This window comes from Callithrix jacchus, chromosome 9, assembly GCF_049354715.1.
Source record: "Callithrix jacchus isolate 240 chromosome 9, calJac240_pri, whole genome shotgun sequence".
Taxonomy (NCBI): Eukaryota; Metazoa; Chordata; class Mammalia; order Primates; family Cebidae; genus Callithrix; species Callithrix jacchus.
The window spans coordinates 66685955-66706630 of NC_133510.1; the positions used below are offsets into that span (position 1 = coordinate 66685955).

The 20676-nt window shown below is 51.7% G+C and overlaps 1 protein-coding gene across 1 annotated transcript; it reads left to right on the forward strand.

Moving 5' to 3' along the window:
* The first annotated feature begins 11244 nt into the window (after window positions 1–11244).
* On the forward strand, window positions 11245–20381 carry KRT78 (keratin 78). Its single transcript, XM_002752510.7, has 9 exons — window positions 11245–11662; window positions 12080–12294; window positions 13370–13430; window positions 13899–13994; window positions 15170–15334; window positions 15678–15803; window positions 19242–19462; window positions 19737–19771; window positions 19847–20381. Exons 1-9 carry the CDS (start codon window positions 11309–11311, stop codon window positions 20104–20106), a joined length of 1533 nt encoding a protein of 510 aa, XP_002752556.3. The 5' UTR covers window positions 11245–11308; the 3' UTR covers window positions 20107–20381.
* Window positions 20382–20676: the final 295 nt, after the last annotated feature.

The window sequence follows — 20676 nt, forward strand, 5'->3', positions numbered from 1 at the left end:
CAGAGTCATTAGAACAATGGGCCAGGCTGACTCAGAAGCTGGGAGAGGGCCCTGGGCCATGCGAGTACCCTCACCACCTGCCAGGCCAGGCCAGCAGGCAGTGCCTCTGGGGCCAGGGGGAACTGGGCTGGGGTCGCAGCAAGAAGGAGTGAGGCTAGATCTGAGAGCTTCCTGCTGGTAAAGGAGGCTACAGCAGGTCAGTGAGGCCACAGAGCCTGTCTCCTTTCCTGGAGGGCAGCAGGTGCACTCCACTCTCGCCTCGATGGGATTATTCGTTGCATCTGAAGCACCCAGCACAGTGCTTGGCACTGAAAAGTGCCCAGTGAGTGTTGATGGGTGGATAATAGTATGGATGAACTTGTCTGAAGCAGGGGATGTTGAGGTCTCCCTCCTGGTTTCAGGGTTTGTTCCAGGCTGTCCATATTGAAAGATGAAATGAGTCCTGGCCTACTGGGCTCTAGTCCCATCCTTGTTACGAGTCCTTGGCCTGTTGCTCTTCCTCTCTGGGCTTCAGTTTCTTCTGCAGTGAAACAGCGTGTTGGAGGAGATGATCTGTGCAATCTCACTGCTCTGCCATTCTACGCTGGCCAGTGTTATGCCCCTGTGGGATGCTTTTGCTGCTGGGTTGCTCAAGGTGTGTGTTACCTTGGTCTTCTTAACTAGAGTTGATGTTCCTCAAGGGCAGGCACGAGTCTGATGTGGTTCTGTGCTGCCTCAGCACCCGCAGCGTCGGGCCATCCTGCATGGCTCAACATGCTGCTGTCTGTGCCCCGGAGCCCAGCTCACCCCACCCTCCCGAGCCCCGATCAGCTGTGTCACTGTCATGACCCAGGAAAGGTGGTTACCTAGAAGAGGAAGCTGTGGGTTTTCCTTTTGAGGAGTGAGCGGGATGCAGGGAAGAGCACATCAGTGGGTGTAGGGATTGGATTAGATATTAAGACAATTTCCTCTCCCTTCCAGGATAGATTGGGAGAGGTTCCTTAGTCTCCTGTTTCCCCCTTTTAACTCTGCTTTTTATTATTATTATCCTTTGGAAAAGTTACCCAGGTCAAACCTCTATGTTCTGTCCCCCAGTCCTGACACCTAATGCTGCTCTGTTTCTGGTCTTCTTTTCTTTTTTTTTTTTTTGAGACGGAGTTTCGCTCTTGTTTACCCAGGCTGGAGTGCAATGGCGCAATCTTGGCTCACCGCAACCTCCGCCTCCTGGGTTCAGGCAATTCTCCTGCCTCAGCCTCCTGAGTAGCTGGGATTACAGGCATGCGCCACCATGCCCAGCTAATTTTTTGTGTTTTTAGTAGAGACGGGGTTTCACCATGTTGACCAGGATGGTCTCGATCTCTTGACCTCGTGATCCACCCGCCTCGGCCTCCCAAAGTGCTGGGATTATAGGTGTGAGCCACTGGGCTCAGCTTTCTGGTCTTATTTTCTTGGGTTTGTGTGTGTTTCAGTGTGGGGACCACTTCCCATATCAGGGAGTTTCTGAAATTTTTTTTGAATAATGATCCCTAGTAATAAATTCATTTTATATTACGGTTCTACACACACACACACACACACACACACACACGGAACAAACTTTCATGGTGCAATATTACCCTGCTGCCTATGAGGCACACTCAGGTGCTGGTGAAGACTCACGCAATTGATTTCGCAATCCACTAGTGGGTTGTAGCTTGCAGTTTTGAAAATACAGATCTCCTCTCAGATGGAAGTTCCTTGAAGACAAGGGCAGAGCCTTACTTCCAACACCCAGGGCACAGCTCTCAGATGGCCAGAGGAGGGAGGCTGGTGAGATGGTTGATGGGGAGGGAGCTGGATCATGTAATCTCCCCCACCCCCCACCCCATCTCCCAGTCCAGGAGTTCCTGCTGCAGCTTTGACTGAATGTCCCCAGGGTGTAGGAATCCTGGCAACTTTCCCCTGGAAGTTGCCCTTCACCCTCTGGGGTGCTGGGAGGCTGTCCTTAGCAACAGGCCTCATAATATTTGCCAAATCAGGAGCTGTTGCTAGCAGCAGGGCACCCAACTGGCTAAACCTGACTGGTCAGGGTGGTAGTGGCTGGGTGCTGAGCCCTGGATGGGCGTGTCTGGACTGTCAACTCGAGTTATTGTCTGAACACTTCCCTCTTCCCCTCTCAGCAGCCCCCAGAATGGGAAGTTCCGTCCAATCCCCTTCCTCTCTCAGGCACCAGCATTTTGTTCCTGGATGTGCGTTCCTGACTCCCAGCCTAGGACAGTCTCTCTTTCCTCCCCCTGGCCCATGGTATGTGCTGGGCCTGCTTGAGCAAACTCAGGAGACCTGATGGTGTGTGTCTCTTCCCAACTCTGCATTCAGCAACATCACAGTGGCAGCTTAAAATTAGCATTGGAATATTTGCACCACGGAAAATGGCAAACACTACGGAACAGACTTATCTTCCCTCCTGGACAGAGAGACCCTGTGTAACAACAGCACACCATGGCCCCATCCTTGAGCAGAGCACTGTGTGTTGCAGCAGAATGGGGGGGGTGTCTTCTCCCGTGGGCTCTCCCCATAGCCCCCAGCACCAGGAAAGCTTCTGGTTCTCTGTGTTATATAGGAGACACGTACACATCCATGTCTGAACTGCATGAAGGCGTTTCAGAGGCTGTGCAGTGTTCCCGAGAAGTCTACTGGGGCTGTATAAGTTTAGAAGATCCGAGCTCTCATCCTCACTTGGCCTCTTTTCATCTTTGAGATCTTGGACAATTACTTTGTTTCTGTGTCTGTAGAGAGAGGAAAAATGATACCCACATCTCAGACTGTGGTGAGGATAAAAGAAGGTGACGGATCTGCACAGGCCCACACAGTGATTCCCACTCGGAGAGTTCCCAGTGGCATTTTTATTTTTATTTATTTACTTTTTTGAGACAGAGTCTCACTCTGTCGCCCAGGCTGGAGTTCAGTGGCGTGATCTCAGCTAAATGGAACCTCTGCCTCTAGGGTTCAAGTGATTCTCCTGCCTCAGCCTCCTAAATAGCTGGGATTACAGGCTTGGGCCACAACATTCAGCTAATTTTGTATTTTTAGTCGAGACAAGATTTCACCATGTTGGCCAGTATGGTCTCGAACTTCTGACCTCAAGTGATCTGCCCTCTTTGGCCTCCCAAAGTGTTGGGTTTATAGGCGTGAGCCACCACAGCAGGCCCTAGTAGAACTTCTGAGATGGAGTCTTGTGCTCTTGCCAGGCTGGAGGTGCAGCGGCACGGTCTCGGCTCACTGCATCTGCCTCCCGGGTTCAAGCTATTCTCCTGCCTCAGCCTCCTGAGTAGCTGGGATTATAGGCATGTGCTGCCAGGACCAGCTAATTTGTGTATTTTTAGTAGAGACGAGGTTTCACCATGTTGGCTAGAATGGTCTCAATCTCTTGACCTGTGGTCTGCCCGCCTCAGCCTCCCAAAGTGCTGGGGTTACAGGCATGAGCCACCATGTCCGACTCCCAATAGTATTTTTAAAAGTGTGCTGTAGAACATGATCATGTTAGCCACCATGGGTAAGTGGGGTATTATTATTCCAAAATTTGGCACTGTCCCTCACTGCCACCCTCACCTTGGAACTTGGAGACAAATACTTCACTTCTGGACTCCCAGGCAATGTTTTGCTAATCCTTTCTCTTCAAGGTCTCTGATTTAGGATTGCCCTCCTTGTGGGCATTGCAGCCTCTCTACCTGGGCATGGAGGGGCTGCAGAGACAGCATCTTGGCTTACCTGTGGGGCACACTTTCCCTGTTGCAGTGAGCCCATTGCCTAGGTGGGTGCCACCTTCCTTCACTGCCAGTTCAGTGAGGGAAACGGGGGCTACCTGCCACAGCCCAGCAGGCAGGAGGGTACCGGGGCAGAGAATGTCAGAGTGTGCTCTGCCTGAATATGGGGCAGAGAAGGGGTGCACTCTGTAATCTGTTCCCTCTTTTCTCTCTTGCCTGATGGGCCAAGAGAGGTGCTAGCCGTCAGGAAATAGCCACATTCGTCTTTGTCCTTCCTGGCTTTGGAGGAAGTTGAGGCCCTTCCTCGAGGGTACCGTGTAAGCCACTGAAGGGACACAGATGGACTCAGATGGCACAAAGACAAATGTCTTATATTTTAATAGTTGTGTTTTTTGTTTGAGACAGGGTCTCGCTCTGTCGCCGAGGCTGGAGTGAAGTGGCATGATCTCAGCTCATTGCAACCTCCGCTTCCCGGCTTCAAGCAATTCTCCTGCCTCAGCCTCCTGAATAGCTAGGATTACAGGCATCTGCCACCACACCTGGCTAATTTTTGTATTTTTGGTAGAGACAGGGTTTCACCATGTTGGTCAGACTGGTCTGGAACTCCTGACCTTATGATCCACCCACCTCGGCCTCTCAGAGTGCTGGGATTATAGGTGTGAGCCACCTTGCCTGGCCTAATAGTTATGTTTTATTTGAAGATGAATTAGAGCATTAGCACACAGAAGCCAAGATTTCAAGGCTGTTATTGCTTAGGGTCAAGATAAGATTTAAAGAAAAATGTTCAGTACCTCATAATACCTATGGAATGTCGATGCGGCCTGATGGTAAAGGTTGGATGCGAATGACTGATGTTCAGGGTAGTCACGATATCCTGGGTTAGAATTCGGCATGCGCTTCTCAGCTGCAAAAGCCAAAGACTGAGAGACGCTTCCATGGCTCCTGGATGAGGGAAGTCACTGGGTGTCCGTGGTAAGGGAGGGGAGGCTGACCAGAGATGGGGGCAGGACACGGCAGCCTTTCCTGCGCAGTCTCTCTCAAACAACACGACAGTCGCCAAGCCCTTCCCTGGCCTGTGAAAGCCAGGGGACCTGAATGTGTGTGGGTGGAGCAGCGTCCTCTTGGCCCTGGGGTAGCTTTGTGCCCACCTCCCAGCTTACACTCTGCAACCTTTGTGATGGAAGGCTCTAGACCCCAGGAGTTGACTTTTGTTTTTTTTTTCTGGAGCATGCCAAGAATAAGAATGCCTGCTGCTCCTGCTTTAAGAAAACCCCCAGCCCTCCACCATCTCTGTATTGGTGCCCGCAACATTCTTTTGCCCTTTCTGGTTTTCAGGTAGGTTCCCCAGTTCCCAAACCCTGCCTCTCTCCCTTACCAGACTGCAAGTTCCTTCAGTGCAGAGACTTGGATTCCTCTTCATTGAACCTGGGCTCCCGTGGTGCCTGGCACCTGGTGATGCTTACTAAACATTGAGTGAATGATTGCTGAGGGGTGAGTTTCAGTTTAGGATCTGCTGTGTGACCTGAGGTACATCACTCCACTTCTCTGGGCTTCGGTTGGCTAAGGTGTCCTTTAACACTGACATTCCTGGGTCTCTGAGAGGAGCACAGTGTGGTGGTAAAGTGCAGACTCTGGAGCCCACAGCATGTGTCCAAATCTTGGCTCTGCCGCTTACCATATTGTTCTCTCTGTGCCGCTTTCTGTAAGTTTCCCCTTCCGTAAGATGGTGATAATGACGCACCTACTCCATAGGGTTGTCAGCGTTAAACACTTTAAAGTTGGAGTGTAAATGTAAGCACTAAACGCTTACTATACAGAACTTCTGAGAACCAGGCCTATTATGTAGGCCCCATTTATTGTTTTATCTTTGGATTAAATAGCTCACTGACAATGTTTTCTTTTCTTTTTTTTTTTTGAGATGAGTCTCACTCTGTTGCCCAGATTGGAGTACAGTAGTGTGATCTCGGCTCACTGCAACCTCTGCCTCCCGGGTTCAAGTGATTCTCCTGTTTCAGCCTCCCAAGTAGCTGAGGCTCCAGGTGTGTACCACCATGCCCGGCTAAATTTTTGTATTTTTAGTAGAGACAGGGTATCACTGTGTTAACCAGTATGGTCTTAATCTCCTGATTTCGTGATCCGCCCACCTTGGCTTCCCAAAGTGCTGGGATTACAGGTGTGAGCCACCGTGCCTGGCTGTTATCTTTTTTTTTTTTGACAGGGCCTGGCTCTGTGGCCCAGACTGGCATGCAGTGGTGCCGTCTTGGCTCACTGCAACCACCGCCTCCTGGGCTCAAGACATCCTTCCACCTCTGTCTCCTTAGTAGCGGGGACCACAGATGTGCAGCCACACTTGGCTAATTTTTGTATTTTTCATAGGGGTTTTGCTATGTTGCCTGGGCTGGTCTTGAGCTCCTGAGCTCAAGCAATCCATCTGCCTGGCCTCCCAAAGTGCTGGGGTTACAGTCATGAGCCGTGGCGCTCGGTGAAAATGTTATCTTGATAGTTATTGTAGGTCAGACAGAGGCTCTCTGGGATTGAATGAGACATTTGACAAATTTTCTGATGTTCTTGAAGGCAAGATGGAAAAGTGGGGTGTGGGGAAAAGTATAGCTGGGTCGATTCCCAAACAGAGGAAGGGTTTCTAAGAAGAGCACACCACGGGGCCCTGTCCTTGTTTTTCTTCAAGACCAGGCCCCTGGAGCAATAGGACCCCCCCACTCCGCCACACCAACATGCCAACTGGCAATCAGGACAGACCCTCTCAGCTCCTTCCCCCTCCTGGTTTCTGTGCTCATGTGTGTGTCTTCCATGGGACTGGACACCCCTTCAGGCTGGGAGGCGGCTGATGCACTGTGTATCTCTTGTATCACTTCAGCCAAAGTAGATGTTCAATAACACACATTCATGTGCTCATAGAGTAATGAAACCATGTTTCCCAAATGAATGGGATGCTCCCAGCTTGGGTGAGCAGGTTGCAGGCGATGACTATTGTTTCAGAGAAGAGAATTGATAATCAGAAGGATCTCCAGAGATTGGCAGGAAATCACTAAGATGAAACTGAATGAGGATTCATTCATTCAACTAACATGTACCAAGCTATGTACCTATTGGCTGCCAGGCACCGTTCTTAAGTACAGAGGATACAGAGGGAAGCCAAAGACCATATCCCTGTCCCCATGGAACTCAATTCTAGTGCAGGAAAGCTAGCAAACAGAAGGAGTGAGTATAATACACGGTGCGTGAGGAAGTGATAGATGCCAAGTAGAAAGAAAGCAGGGAAGGGGAGAAGAGTGGCAAAGGAGGGATGGTCTCGGGGTTGCAGTTTTGGTCTGGGGCAGCCAGGGAAGGTGGATGACAGCCAGAAGGAGACGGGGAGCAAGCTAGGAGGATATCTGGGGAGGAGCATTTCAGGGAGAGGACACAGGGAGCGCCAAAGCCCTGAGGCTGGAGTGTTCCTGGAGTGTTTGAGAATAAATTAGGGGATAAACTAGGTTAGTCCTTTTTTGTGCCTTATACCTTTCTCTCCCTATCATAAGTACAATTAAAGATTTGTTTCATATCTGTTTCCCTAACAGACTCTAAGGCCTGTCTTACTTCAGTGGCTAGGGCTTGGTCTCAGGTAAATTTCTAACTCTCAGCACAGAGCTTGAAATATGGTGTGTGCTCAACCAGATGTTGTTGAATAAATAAATAAATGGCTTTTGGGTGAAAAGATTGACGGCGCAAGCAAGAACAGGCTTGAGAGCAATTATTTAGAGAGGAAGGCTGGAGAGTTGTGGCTGTGGCCAAGGGTGAACTTAGGGTGGGATGGTGAGAGAAGGGGCCACAGGAAAGCTACAAGAAGCTGTGATGAGAGGCTGGGAGCGGCGGCTCATGCCTGTTATCTCAGCACTTAGGGAGGCGGAGGCGGGTGGTTCACTCAAAACCAGGAGTTCAACATGGGCAACAAGACGAAACCACATCTCTACCAAAAATGCAAAAATTAGCCAGGCACAGTGGTGCACACCTGTAGTCCCAGCTACTTGGGAGGCTGAGGTGGGAGGATAGCTTGAGCCTGGGAAGTTGAGGCTGCAGTGAGCAGAGATTGTGCCACTGCACTCCAGCCTGGGCAACAGAGCAAGATCCTGTCTTAAAAAAAAAAGAAAAAGTTTTGCTGGCAGAGGACTTTCCTATTGACTTGGGACCAGGTAGGGAGAGGCTGCCGAGCATGAGGTGTGGTTGAGAATGGCTAACCGGGAGCACGGGAAACTGAGGAAAGATGTAACCCACTAGAGCCACGGCACTGCAGGATTATATATGAAGTCCATGGTGTGAGCCAATTATACTCTTGCTGCTGCATGAATTGGGATCTCTGTGCACTTTTGTGTCCAGGGTCAAGTCACTTGGCTGCTGAGGGGACTGGTTCCAACTCCAGACTGTTTGTCATTCTCTGCATCACTGCATGACTGTCTTTCTAAGCAGCGGAATTATTTCTAAGTAGGGGCAGCATCTGTTACAGCGGCATTGCAAATCTGGGGATTCTGCAAGGTCCCTGGGTATAATGGTGGTGGATAAAAATACATCTCTTTAAACAAATATTTATTGATGCCTGGTGGATGCCAGACCCTGAGCTGGATAGAGGGGTGGACAGGACATACATTACGGAGCTATGATTCAGTGTTTAGTGGTGCTGTCTTAGAAAGTTTGAAGGGTGGGCATGCGGAACAGGAGGAGGTTCACTGTGGGCTGCTCCACAGGGCAGTGGTCTGAGCTGGGTTCAGGTGGTGCCTCCAGCCTGAGGAGCTCTGTGGGTGGCCTTGAGCAAGTCCCCGAGATCACAGAGAGATTGGCCAGAGCAGACTTAGAGGTCACCTAGCACAATCTTTTAGGTTACCCAAGAGCATACAGTCTCTATGCCCCGCCCCATACCTATGGGGCTTCACGGTCCTCGTGTGTAAAACAAAATCATCTACCCAGATTACCTTGAAGTGCCCTTCTGGCTCTATATTCTCTAAAATTACAAATTCGGGGAAATTCCATGGAGGTAGATTTGGCCCCATCCCCAAATGTGACCTCTGTCCTCCACCCTTAATCCTGAGAGGGAGGGATGGTAGAGTTCAGTGTACGGAGGTCTTTCTCAAGCACATTTGTGGGGTCTGGAAAGCAGGCACAAAGCCTCGCTTCTGCACAGTGGTCTGCAGCGGGTGGGGCTTGGAGGTGTGTCGATTTCTCGGTGGAATTCAGTGCATTTCCCAGCACTCTTCTGGACTCCGGGGCTGCTCCAGATTGCCTCCCCTCTCCTTAGTGCCCCTAATTCTCCTCCTGGATCTTTTTTCTCCTCTTCTCTTCCTCACCTCGTCCCTTGCTTCTTGAACTCGTTTGGTCCCCCCACTGAAGGTCCTGCCTCTTCTTCCACTTGAGGTCACCTGCCATTTAGTTTTATTCAGGCGTGCTGCCGGTTGGGGCCAGAGGAAGGAGGAAGGGGCTTTTAATCCTCTGGAGAGAGGAGAGGTACACTCACTGTTATCTGGCCTTGGGTGGAGTATTTGAAGGATTGTTCAAATTGCTGAGAGTGACTTCCTCATAGCACATCCCTTGAGTGTTTGTTATTCTGAGCCTGTTCGTCCTTGCTTTGAGTCGCATAGTCAAAGGCAATGTAACTTGCTTGCGAATGTACCAGGCTCTAGAAAAGGGAAGGGGGATAGGGAGAAATCGCTCCCTTGCCATGTAAATAAGACATTTGAGATACTCTCCCAAATTAGGGTGGTCCAATTCTGCCGGCGAGTGGTGGAAGAGCTTAAGTGGAGTCTACTGGACGCCTTCCTTCCAGGAGTCCTGCCACTGCAGGGAGGTTGTACTGAAATAGCAGATTTCAAGAGTGCTCCTCCACCCACCAGACTTTCAGGCCAGAGGCAGAGACTGTCCTGTGGGGAACCCCAAATGTCCTGTTTCTGCTCCCAGTCCCTTAGGAGTTTCTTCCTTTCCTTTCTTCCTCTCTTCTTCCCTCCCTCCCTCCCTCCCTCCCTCCCTCCCTCCTTCCCTCCTTCCCTCCTTCCCTCCTTCCCTCCTTCCCTCCTTCCCTCCTTCCCTCCTTCCCTCCTTCCCTCCTTCCCTCCTTCCCTCCTTCCTTCCTTCCTTCCTTCCTTCCTTCCTTCCTTCCTTCCTTCCTTCCTTCCTTCCTTCCTTCCTTCCTTCCTCCTTTCTTCCTTGCTCTGTTGGCCAGGCTGGAGTGCAGTGGCACAGTCTTGGCTCACTGCAACCTCTGTCTCCCACGCTCAAGCAGTTCTCCTGCCTCTGCCTCCCAAGTAGCTAGAATTACAGGCGTCCACCACCACACTCGGCTAATTTTTGTATTTTTATTAGAGATGGGGTTTTACCATGTTGGCCACGCTGGTCTCAAACTCCTGACCTCAAATGATCCACCTGCCTTGGCTTTCCAAAGTGCTGGGACTAGAGGCATGAGCCACCATGCCTGTCAGGAGTATTTTTCTAAATGCCCATTGGTTTTTTTTTTTTTTGAGACCAAGTCTTGCTTTGTTCCCCAGGCTAGAGTGCAGTGGCACAATCTTGGCTCACTACAACCTCTGCTTCCTGGGTTCAAGCAATTCTCCTCCCTCAACCTCCTAGGCAGCTGACTAATTTTTGTATTTTTAGTAGAGATGGGGTTTCACCATGTTGGCCAGGCTGGTCTCGAACTCCTGACTTCCAGTGGTCCACCCATCTCAGCCTCCCAAAGTGCTGTGATTATGGCCATGAGATACTGTGCCTGGCCCTAAGTGCACAGTTCATTTTGGAGCCTGGGTGGTGGTTCTGACTTGTAACCCAAGGAAGTGGAGCCTGGTGGCAGGTGGATGGGCCTGACCCCAAGTACTTGTGGAAGGAACAGAACCACAGGCTGGGTCAGAAACGCGCTGTCCCATGTGATCCTGGATGGAGATACCTGGTTTCAGTGGGGTGGTGGCTCATGGATGATTGCTGGGTTGGGCAAGAGGAGGGACTTGGAAACCCTGTTTTTCTGTTTCATTTCCAAATCTGGAGTGTCTTTTAGCCAACGATGGCAATAACACCTCCATTAACCTCCTCCCTTTGTGGCACTGCAAGGGCCTTCCTTCTCCAGCTCCTTGAGGCGGATTCTCTCTGAGAATCCAGGGCACTCTGAGGCTTCCTGTGAACCCCTTCTAGCTTTCTTTCCTTTGCAACCTCCCGCTGCTTCCCTATTTCCTCCAGGAAGCCTTCCCGGAATGGCCTCAGTGGCTTTGCTTGGGCCATCCCTCCCTGTCCCTCAGCACTGAAGTCCCAGTTTCCTTCCTGCTTCCTTGTCTTTGGGGATGCCTATTTCTCCACCAGCCCGGGAGCTCCGAGGGCAGGGTCTGGGTCTCCCTCTCTTTTGGCTCTGCACATGCCGGACACTTGTTCTCCAGGCATGTCAGAGTAAGTCAGCTGGAGCCAAGTGACAGACACAGTCAGGTCAAGAGCATCTTGCTCTCCAAGGCCCAGCCCAGGTACAGGAGCGGATAAAAGTCTCGTGCTGGGGCCCCAGGGCAGAAACGCACACACCTTGACAATCCGTCTGTTGGTCTGCAGCTGTGTGACTGCCTGTCTCTGCCATGCCTCTCTCCCCGTGCCGGGCCCAGAGGGGCTTCAGCACTCGCTCAGCCTGTTCCACTTGTTCAAGGGGCTGCAGCAGTGTTGGCTTCAGCAGCAGGAGCCTTAATTCCTTTGGGGGGTGCCTGAGGGGCTCTCGCTGGAGCACCTGGGGGTCAGGGGGAAGGTTTGGGGAGCAGAGTGGTGGGCCTGGACTTTCCCTGTGCCCTCCGGGGGGCATCCAAAAAGTGACCATCAACCAGAATCTGCTGACCCCACTGAAGATGGAGATTGACCCCCAGTTCCGGGTGGTGCGGACGCAGGAGACCCAGGAGATCAGAACCCTCAACAACCAGTTTGCTTCCTTCATTGACAAGGTGAGGGTCAACTCAGCCCAGCCCCTGTCTCTGTGCCTCCCTTGGAGGAGCTGCTGTGGATGGACTTGGGATGGGAAGTTTGGCCTCCTTCTTCCACTTTCCTAATGACGTCTGCAGCAGGGAAGTCCCTCCTGTGGTCTAACAGGACTCTCTCTGGCTGTGCAGAGACCCTGTTGTTCCATGATTGGGGCTCAGGGATAGAGAATGGCCAGTCAGCAGGGGGAAGAACCCTCCCCATTAGTCTGTCCAGTTATTTTGGTGTGTTCGGAGTGTCATGAAGGTCACAAGGCTCCCCCTGCCCAGGCTGGGCTGGGAGGCAGGGGAAATGTGAGGCTGACGGGAGGGTCCCTCAGGCTTTGCTTTCCGGAGGCTTTGCCTAGGGAGTCCCCGGAGCCTCAGGGATCCTCTGTGCTACAGGTGCAGTTCCTGGAGCAGCAAAACAAGGTCCTGGAAACCAAGTGGTGCCTGCTGCAACAGCAGGGGGTGAGAGGCCGCCCGCAGGGCCTGGAGCCTGTCTTTGAGGCCTGTCTGGCCCAGCTCAGGAAGCAGCTGGAGCAGCTCCAGGGAGAACGAGGGGCTCTGGATGCAGAGCTGAAGGCCTGCCGGGACCAAGAGGAGGAGTATAAGTCCAAGTAGGCACACAGAAATTTCCCCATGCGGTGTGGGTGGGGTCTGGGAGGACTCAGATTGGGTCTGTCAGCCAGGGGGTGTCCCACATGCTGAGCATCCAGAGGCACATGACTGGCCTCCCCTCTACCCTCTATGTCCCCATTCCCCAGCCTCTCAGGTGCCCACCTGCTACAGGTAAAGGAGATTCCGCAGCCCCTACCCAGGTCTGGAGAACCCCAGAGGAAGGGCAGGGAGACCAATGTCTTACACACCCCAGCTACGAGGGCCCGTGTTTCTGGTCAAGGCTGGGAAGGGCTTATTTAAACAATGTGCCCCAGTGGCTTTTTTTCCTTGAGAAATTCCTGTTCAGCAGGCTGTGGGCTAAAGTGATTCAGATGTTCTCTGGTTCCAGAGATGGAAGGAAATCGATTTAGTGGGGCATCCTCAGACCCAAGACACGATTCACAGATGGGCTGTGGTTCTGGGTTCCACGCCTAGGTCGTCTGGTGGAGTGGAGAGAGCCCTGGACTAATAGGGTGATTGGGTTGGGGTGACTGTGAGTGAGGGGTAGCTGTGTGACCTGGTTAAGGCATCTCATCTCTCCCAGCCTTGGTTTCCCTTCTGTAAACTTGGGAAATGTCACTCGCCCTTCTGACCTCCCAGGACGGTTGGGACAATGGAATGTGAGGTGGAGGAAGGAAGGGTCTGGAAGGAGCCCAGGATTGGGGCAGGAGACCTGGGTTGGGTCTGCTTTGTCTTACCTAGTCATCTGTGGGGTCTTCGTCAAATTGTCTAATCTCTCTAATAAAGCCCCAAATGTTTGCCTCCAGTGATGGGTGTGCATAGCAAATGAGAAAAGGTACCTGAATGTGCCTTACAAACTGAACAATGTGGCTGTCGTCATGACAAGGACGAGGGCTGAAAGAGTGGCAGAGAGACACAGCTAGGACATGGCAGGAAAGGAGAAGGGCTGGTTGCTGTCCTGTTTTGGGGCGTTCTAAGGCAAGAAGTCCTTTTCAGGGAGGTCATGCTTGGAGATGGGGTAATTGGCTCTGACCGTGGAGCCTCGAACTGCATCCTTTTCTATTTATTTGGCAGGTACCAGGAGGAGGCCCACAGGCGCACCACACTTGAAAATGACTTTGTGGTCCTCAAGAAGGTGAGGGTGGGGGCCAGTGCTCCACTTATATCCTGAGCATCCACAGTGCATGGAGCCTAGCCCTAAGCTGGGAGGGAAAGTGTGGGAGGTCCTGATTTAGGACAGGCTATCATTCTGCCTGCAGGGGTCCCCTGGGGAAATAGGACATCTGCCTAGACACAGGGACCCCAAGATAAGATCTGACTAACGACTGCTTGACAAGCTCTGATGTCACTGCAGGAGAGGGCAGGGAGGGAGAGGAAGAAGCAGAACTGGCTACAATTAATCAGGGAAGACTTCCTGGAGGCGATGTTGGGTCAATGTGGGACAAAGGAGAGAGCGGGACAGGGTGGGGCTGGAGGAGGAAGGAGAGGGTCTCTGGAGGCAGTGGTGGATGGGTGTTGAGCAGTCCATCAACAGAATTCCTGAGCCCCAAAGGGCCCCAAAGGGGAAGAGGGGGTTACATGGTTTCTTTCCCCCTGTCTCCAGGATGTGGATGGGGTTTTCCTGAGCAAGATGGAGTTGGAGGGCAAGCTGGAAACTCTGAGGGAGTACATCTGCTTCTTGAAGCGTCTGTATGAAGAAGTGAGGCTCTACAAAGGGCAGGCGAGAGCCAAGAGAGGGGACTGGGTGGGCAGGCTCCCTGTGGCCATGGGGAGAGTGGCCAGGAGGGGAAGTCTGTTAGGGTGGCTTAGATTCTGGGTCATTCAGTCACTCTACAATCAATTGCTGAAAACTTGCTATGTGAATTGCTAGGCCCTGGAGATACATCAAGGAATAACCAGACAAAAATCCCAAGTTTGCTTTCTAGTGGGAGACAGGCAATGAGGAACAGACTTAGTTGCTTAGTGAATAAGGAAATTATAAGGTATAAGGAAATAAGGAAATTATATAGTATGTTAGAAGGCGATCAACACCATGGAAAAAGGAAAATGAGAACAGGGAAAGGAGGATTGGGAACATGGAGCGGGTGGCGATTTCAAATTGTGTGGCCAGAATAGACCTTGTTTAGGAGAGAGAATCTGAGCAAAGATTTGGAGATGAGGAAGCGCACCGTGCAGGTGGGTTTCTGGGGTTCTGGGCAGTGGCTGCAGCCCACAACGGGAGCATGTGGTCTGAGGAAATGTAGGAAGGCCACTGTGGCCAGAGCAGTTGGAGCAAGAGAGAGAAGTGTGATAAGAGGTCTGGGGAGGGCTGGGCGAGGTGGCTCACACCTGTAATCCCAGCACTTTGGGAGGCTGAGGCAGGCAGGTCACCTGAGGTCAGGAGTTTGAGACCAGCCTGGTGAAACCCCATCTCTAGAGAAAATACAAAAATTAGCTGGGCGTGATGGCATGCACCTGTAATCCTAGCTTCTAGGGAGGCTGAGGCAGAAGAATTGCTTGAATTGGGGAGGTGGAGGTTACAGTGAGCTGAGATCGCGGCACTGCACTCTAGCCTGGGCAACAGAGCAAGACACCATCTCAGAAAAAAAAAAAAGAAGAACTCTGAGGAGTGATGGAGGCTGGGTGATTTTGGGCCTTGCAGGCCATTTTCCATTAATGTCCAAGTTGCAAGAGACCTCAAAGACCACCTCATATGACCCTCGTTTTTGAATGAGGAGATTGAGTCCCAAGGTGGGCAGGGCATACTCAATGCCACCTGGCATGAATGGGGGCAATGGCGTGTAGGCAGAAATTCATCATCCTGCTCACCTGTGCTAGGCTTCAAGGGGATAGGGAGCTGGGGGTGGGTGGACACTGAGTCTGTCTTCCCGGCAGGAGCTGGCCCAGCTCCAGAACCAGGACAGCGACGCATCTGTGGTGCTGTCCATGGACAACAACCGCCACCTGGACTTCAGCAGCATCATCACCGAGGTCCGCGCCCGGTACGAGGAGATAGCCCGGACCAGCAAGACTGAGGCTGAGGCCCTGTTCCAGACCAAGGTGGTGGGACCTGGGGGGCAGCTCCATGCTGGAAGTGGCTGGATCTCCATGCCCCCACTTGAGGGTGGTCATCCACCTCGATTCCATTGGGGTAGTTCCAGTTACCTCCCTGAAGGTCTGGGGCTGGGTGGGCAGGGGCATTTCTCCCCGCAGGAGGGAGGCGAGACAGGGGAGCTGTGGGAGGTAAGCTTGGACTTCTAGGAGCACATCCCACCGTGTCCTGGCTGCAGACACTTAACACACACTCCAGATAAGGAAGTGAGAGGTGGCATTCCAAACATGGCGAGATGGTCAGAGGTGGTGATCTTCTCAACTAACGGTGTCTCCTCTGTTTCCCCATCAGTACCGGGAGCTTCAGGTATCTGCCCAGATTCATGGGAACAGCATTCAGGAAACCAAAGTCGAGATCTCTCAGCTGCACCAAGAGATTCAGAGGCTGCAGAGTCAGATTGAGAACCTCAAGAAGCAGGTAGATTCCCAGAACCCCCCAAAAGTCTTCTCATTGCCTTCATGCCTTCAACTCACTCCCCAGTTCCTAGCTTCTCTCTCTCTGGTCAGGGCTGCCAGTGGGTTTGTGTCAAGGACCTTGATAACTGGCTGGAGCTTTGAATAATTTGGGGAGAAGAGAACTTCAAGCCCCATCTAGGGTGAATTCAGCCTTCCTGCTGTGACTTCTAGCCGCTTGTTGGCTTCTGTGGGACAGTGCCACTGCACTGCACACCCCTGGTGTTGGGGAGGGCCTGATAGCATTGTAGTCTATGTCCAGGTGTACATCTTGCTTTCAGCCCCTTGGGGAGACAGTTAATTCATCTCTCGGTTCTTTACTTTTTATTTTTGAGACAAAGTCTTACTCCGTTGCCCAGGCTGGAGTGCAGTGGCGCGATCTGGGCTCACTGCAACTTCTGCCTCCTAGGTTCAAGTGATTCTCCTGCCTCAGCCTCCCAGGTAGCTGAGATTACAGGCACCAGCCATCATACTTGGCTAATTTTTGTATTTTTAGTAGAGATGGGGTTTCACCATGTTGGATAGGCTGGTCTCAAACTACTGATCTCAAGTGATCTGCCCACCTTGGCCTCCCAAAGTGGTGGGATTACAGGCGCCAGCCACTGCATCTAGCCACGTATTTTTCATTTATTTATTTATGAGACCAAGTCTTGCTGTTGTCAGCCCAGGCTGGAGTGTAATGGCGCAATCTTGGGTCATTGCAACCTCTGCTTCCTAGGTTCCAGCGATTCTCTTTCCTCAGCCTCCCGAGTAGCTGAGATTACAGGCACCCATGACCACGCCTGGCTAATTTTTGTAGTTTTAGTAGAGACGGGGTTTCATTGTGTTGGCCAGGCTGGTCTCGAATTCCTGACCTTAGGTGATCCACCTGCCTCGGCCTCCCAAAGTGTTGGGATTACAGGCAAATGAGCCACCGCGCCCAGCCCACATCTCATCTCTTCTTTTGACTCTTACTTCTCAAGCCCAGCAGGGACTTTAAGGTCAAATACTGAAGGTCCTGGTGCCCTGTTGGGGAAGTTGGGAGTCAGGGCCTCAGAGAGTAGGTGAGGTGGGCAGCAGGGTGGGGCTAACTTCTCCTTAGGTAGTTTTACAAGGGTCAGAAATAGAGGGAGGGGTTGACAAGAGGAGGGAGGGTTTCCTGCTCCTCCCGAGGGCTAGAGACCTCACTTCTAGATGTGAAGTGTTTATGAATTCTCAAACTGTAATATATCCTTGCACTCATATTTCCTAAACCCAAAGATCAATTTGGGGATCAATGGAGGGTGGAGAGCAGAGACCACAGAGTCAGGCCATTTCCTCAAGCACTACAGACTGATTCGAAAGTCACATGAGGTCCCTTGACTCCCAAGCAAAGCCCTCCTGGAGGGTTCTTGGAGCATCCAGAACCCACACTTCATCCCAAACTATCCTTCTGGCTCTTAATTGCAATGAGAGGCTGAGATGACTGTGATGGGTCCTCTACTCAATTTGTTGCCACTGTTTGACCAACAAATTTGGACCCCTTGCTTTGGAATCCTCTGCAGTGGCTGTTAAGATGCAGATTCCTGGGCCTCCTGGCAGAGCTGAGGAGTCAGAATCTCTGAGAATGGGGCCCAGAAATCTGCTTTTTAAATGAGGTTGCCCAGCTGGTTCTGAAGCATGTGGTCTTCAGAGTCCAGTGGCAGCACTCTGGAGTGTGTACTGGGTACCCAGGCCTGGGAATCACAGCTCCTCACACAGCAATGTGCCTCCCTGAGAGAATCACTCCTGTGGCTATAGCACTGTCTCCTGCTCCTTTTCCTGCACAAACATGATGAACTGGGCTCCCCTGTGCAGGCCCAAGTGGGTTAGGGTCACAGTTCTGCCACTCATCTTTCTGAGCCTCTGTTTCTTCATCTACAGAGTAGAGATTATGTTTCTGTCCACAGAGTGGGAATGGAATAATGAGAGCCTTTAGGTAATTCCTTCCTTCCTGAGTCAGATGTGAGGGCAAATCAACTGTAAGGCTAATAAGATAGGGATTTCATCCTTCCTCTAGCTTTTTATTTTAAGTAAAGAGATTCTTTCTTCTCCCTTCCTTCCCTTCCTTCCTTCCTTCCTTCCTTCCTTCCTTCCTTCCTTTCTTTCTTTCTTTCTTTCTTTCTTTCTTTCTTTCTTTCTTTCTTTCTTTCTTTCTTTCTTTCTTTCTTTCTTTCTTTCTTTCTTCTTTCCTTCTTTCTTCTCTCTCTCTCTTTCTCTTTCTTTCTTGATGCAGTCTTGCTCTGTTGCCCAGGCTGGAGTGCAGTGGTGCTATCTCAGTTCACTGCAACCTCTGACTCCTGGGTTCAAGCAATTCTCCTGCCTCAGCCTCCTGAGTAGCTGGGATTATAGATAGGCATGTGCCACCACGCCTGGCTAATTTTTGTATTTTTAGTAGAGATGGGGTTTTGCCATGTGGGTAAGGCTGGTCTTGAACTCCTTACCTCGTGATCCACCCGACCCGGCCTCCCAAAGTGCTAGGATTATAGGCGTGAGCCACTGCGCCTGGCTGAGATGATATTTTTTAATCCCAAAATTGAGGCACATGGTTTGATGTATTCTGACAACAGGACAAAGTATTTGAAATGGGACTATCTGAAAAAAATGAAGAACTGTGATGGCCCTCAGGAGGAGCCTTGTAGATGGTGATCCATGGTACAGGAAGAGCTCTAAGCACCCTGGGAGAGACTCTGGTAAAGTGCCGAGGGTTGGGGGTGGGGAGATATAGGAAAAGAGCACTTGGGGAGGTGGTGTAGGAGGTGTACTAGTGTCCCCCGGCTGCCGCGACAAATCACCACAAATTGGGTGGCCTAAAGCAACAGAAATGTAACCTCTCACAGTCCTGGAGCCTTGAGGTCTGAAATCAAGGTGTCAGCGGGGCCGTGCTCTCTCTGAAGGTGCAGCGGGAGGAGTCCTCCCTGGGTCTTGCTAGTTTCTGCAGGCTCCAGGAGCTCCTTGGCATTTTTTGTCTTATTGCTGCAACATTCTGATCTCGGCCTCTCTCTTCTGAGGAGCTCTTCTCTCTGTGTCTGTCTCTGTGTTCCCTCTTCTATTCATAAGGACACCAGTCATTGGATTTAGGGCTCACCCTAAATATGGTATGATATAATCATGTAAAGAGCCTACTTCCAATAAGATCACATTCTGGGGTCCTGGGTGGGCATGAAAGTTTTGGGGGATACTCTTCAACCCACTGCAGGAGGTAAAGAAGTGAAGGAAGCAATACCTTTCCTTAGAATGGGTGGAGCCTGTTGCAGGGGTGGTGTTGGTACAGACAGCCACGGATAAATTTGAGCTCATGAGATTATGATCAGCCCCAGGCATCAAGTGATATCCACGGTGGGTGCTTTGGGAGGCCATGTTGAACTTACAGCCACTTTCTTGCTCATTTCCACCCCACTTCCAGAATGCCAGCCTGCAGGGCGCCATTGCTGATGCCGAGCAGCACGGGGAGCTGGCCCTCAAGGATGCTCAGGCCAAGGTGGATGAGTTGGAGGCCGCTCTGAGGATGGCCAAGAAGAACTTGGCCCAGCTGCTGCGTGAGTACCAGGAGCTGATGAGCACGAAGCTTTCCCTGGATGTGGAGATCGCCACCTACCGCAGGCTGCTGGAGAGCGAGGAGTACAGGTGAGGGAGGCTGGGAGGGACCTGGGAATATGAGGTGGGGGAGGAGGATGGGAAGTCAACACAGCGAGCTGCTTGCTGAAGAGGATTTTGAGAGATTTCCTGACATCGTGAGTCACTAAGGGCAAGCAACTCTGCAGAGAAGGATTTTAAGTTGGGGACTGGATTTTATCTGCCGAGAGGGTGGGTGACCTGCTCTGAGGGGCTTAAAAGAGCGTGGGGATGCATTCTTTGCAGTATTTCTTAGCACATCCTTCTCCTGTGCCTTTTCCCCTAGGATGTCTGGGGAGTGTCCCAACCAGGTCACTATCTGTGAGTATCAGGGGGCTTTGAGGGTGGGATTGGGGAACTGAGGACCCTGCTCTGACCCCGTGCGTTTCTTGGCAGCCTCAGTGGGAGGCAGTGCTGTCGTGTCTGGAGGAGTTGGTGGAGGCCTGGGGGGCACCTGTGGACTCGGTGGCGGCAAAGGCAGCTCTGGGTCCCGCTGCACCAGCATCATGATTGGAGGCTCCAGCATCCTCCTGGGCTCTGGGAAGGACCCGGTTTTGGGGTCCTGCTCTGTGTCTGGCTCCAGCTCTGGCTCCAGCTGCCACACCATCCTGAAGAAGACAGTTGAGTCAAGTCTGAAGACATCCATCACCTACTGAGTGACCCAGCAGCCATGTCCTTCCTGAATGTGTTTGGCCTGCTCCCCGCATCAGCCGGCTCTGCAAGGCCAACTCGGTATCCACTGCCCACAGCCCAAGCCAGCCCACAGTGGATGCTGCAAAAATCAATAAAATCTCCCTGCCTGTTGTTCTGAATGCTCTAATGCTTGCACACCCCACCTGGCAAAACAAAAGCTGTGTGGCTCCCCAGCCTCCTCTCCTCGGAGGGCAATCTGTGTCCAAATGTGTCCTATAGGCCACTCACTCCATATAACAGCCACTCTATCAAGGGATCCTTCGAGCCCTCTAGTGTGCTCCTTGGGGTGCCCTCCGTCTCCCCACCTCCACTAATGTCTTAGCGCTTGTAGCTCAGTTCCTCATTAATTGCCTGCTTATTATTATTATTATTATTTTTTGAGACAGCATTTCACTCTGTCACCCAGGCTGGAGTGCAATGGCACAATCTCGGCTCACTGCAACCTTTGCCTCCCGGGTTCAAGTGATTCTTCTGCCTCAGTCTCCCGAGTAGCTGGGATTATAGGCACCCACCACCACGCCCAGCTAATTTTT

Bases quoted from the DNA above. Each gene is read 5' to 3' on its own strand.
- KRT78 (XM_002752510.7), top strand. From the start codon at position 11,309: ATGCCTCTCTCCCCGTGCCGGGCCCAGAGGGGCTTCAGCACTCGCTCA. The intron at 13,431-13,898 runs GTGAGGGTGGGG...CCCTGTCTCCAG, and splicing joins ACTTTGTGGTCCTCAAGAAG to GATGTGGATGGGGTTTTCCT. The intron at 15,335-15,677 runs GTGGTGGGACCT...TTTCCCCATCAG, and splicing joins AGGCCCTGTTCCAGACCAAG to TACCGGGAGCTTCAGGTATC.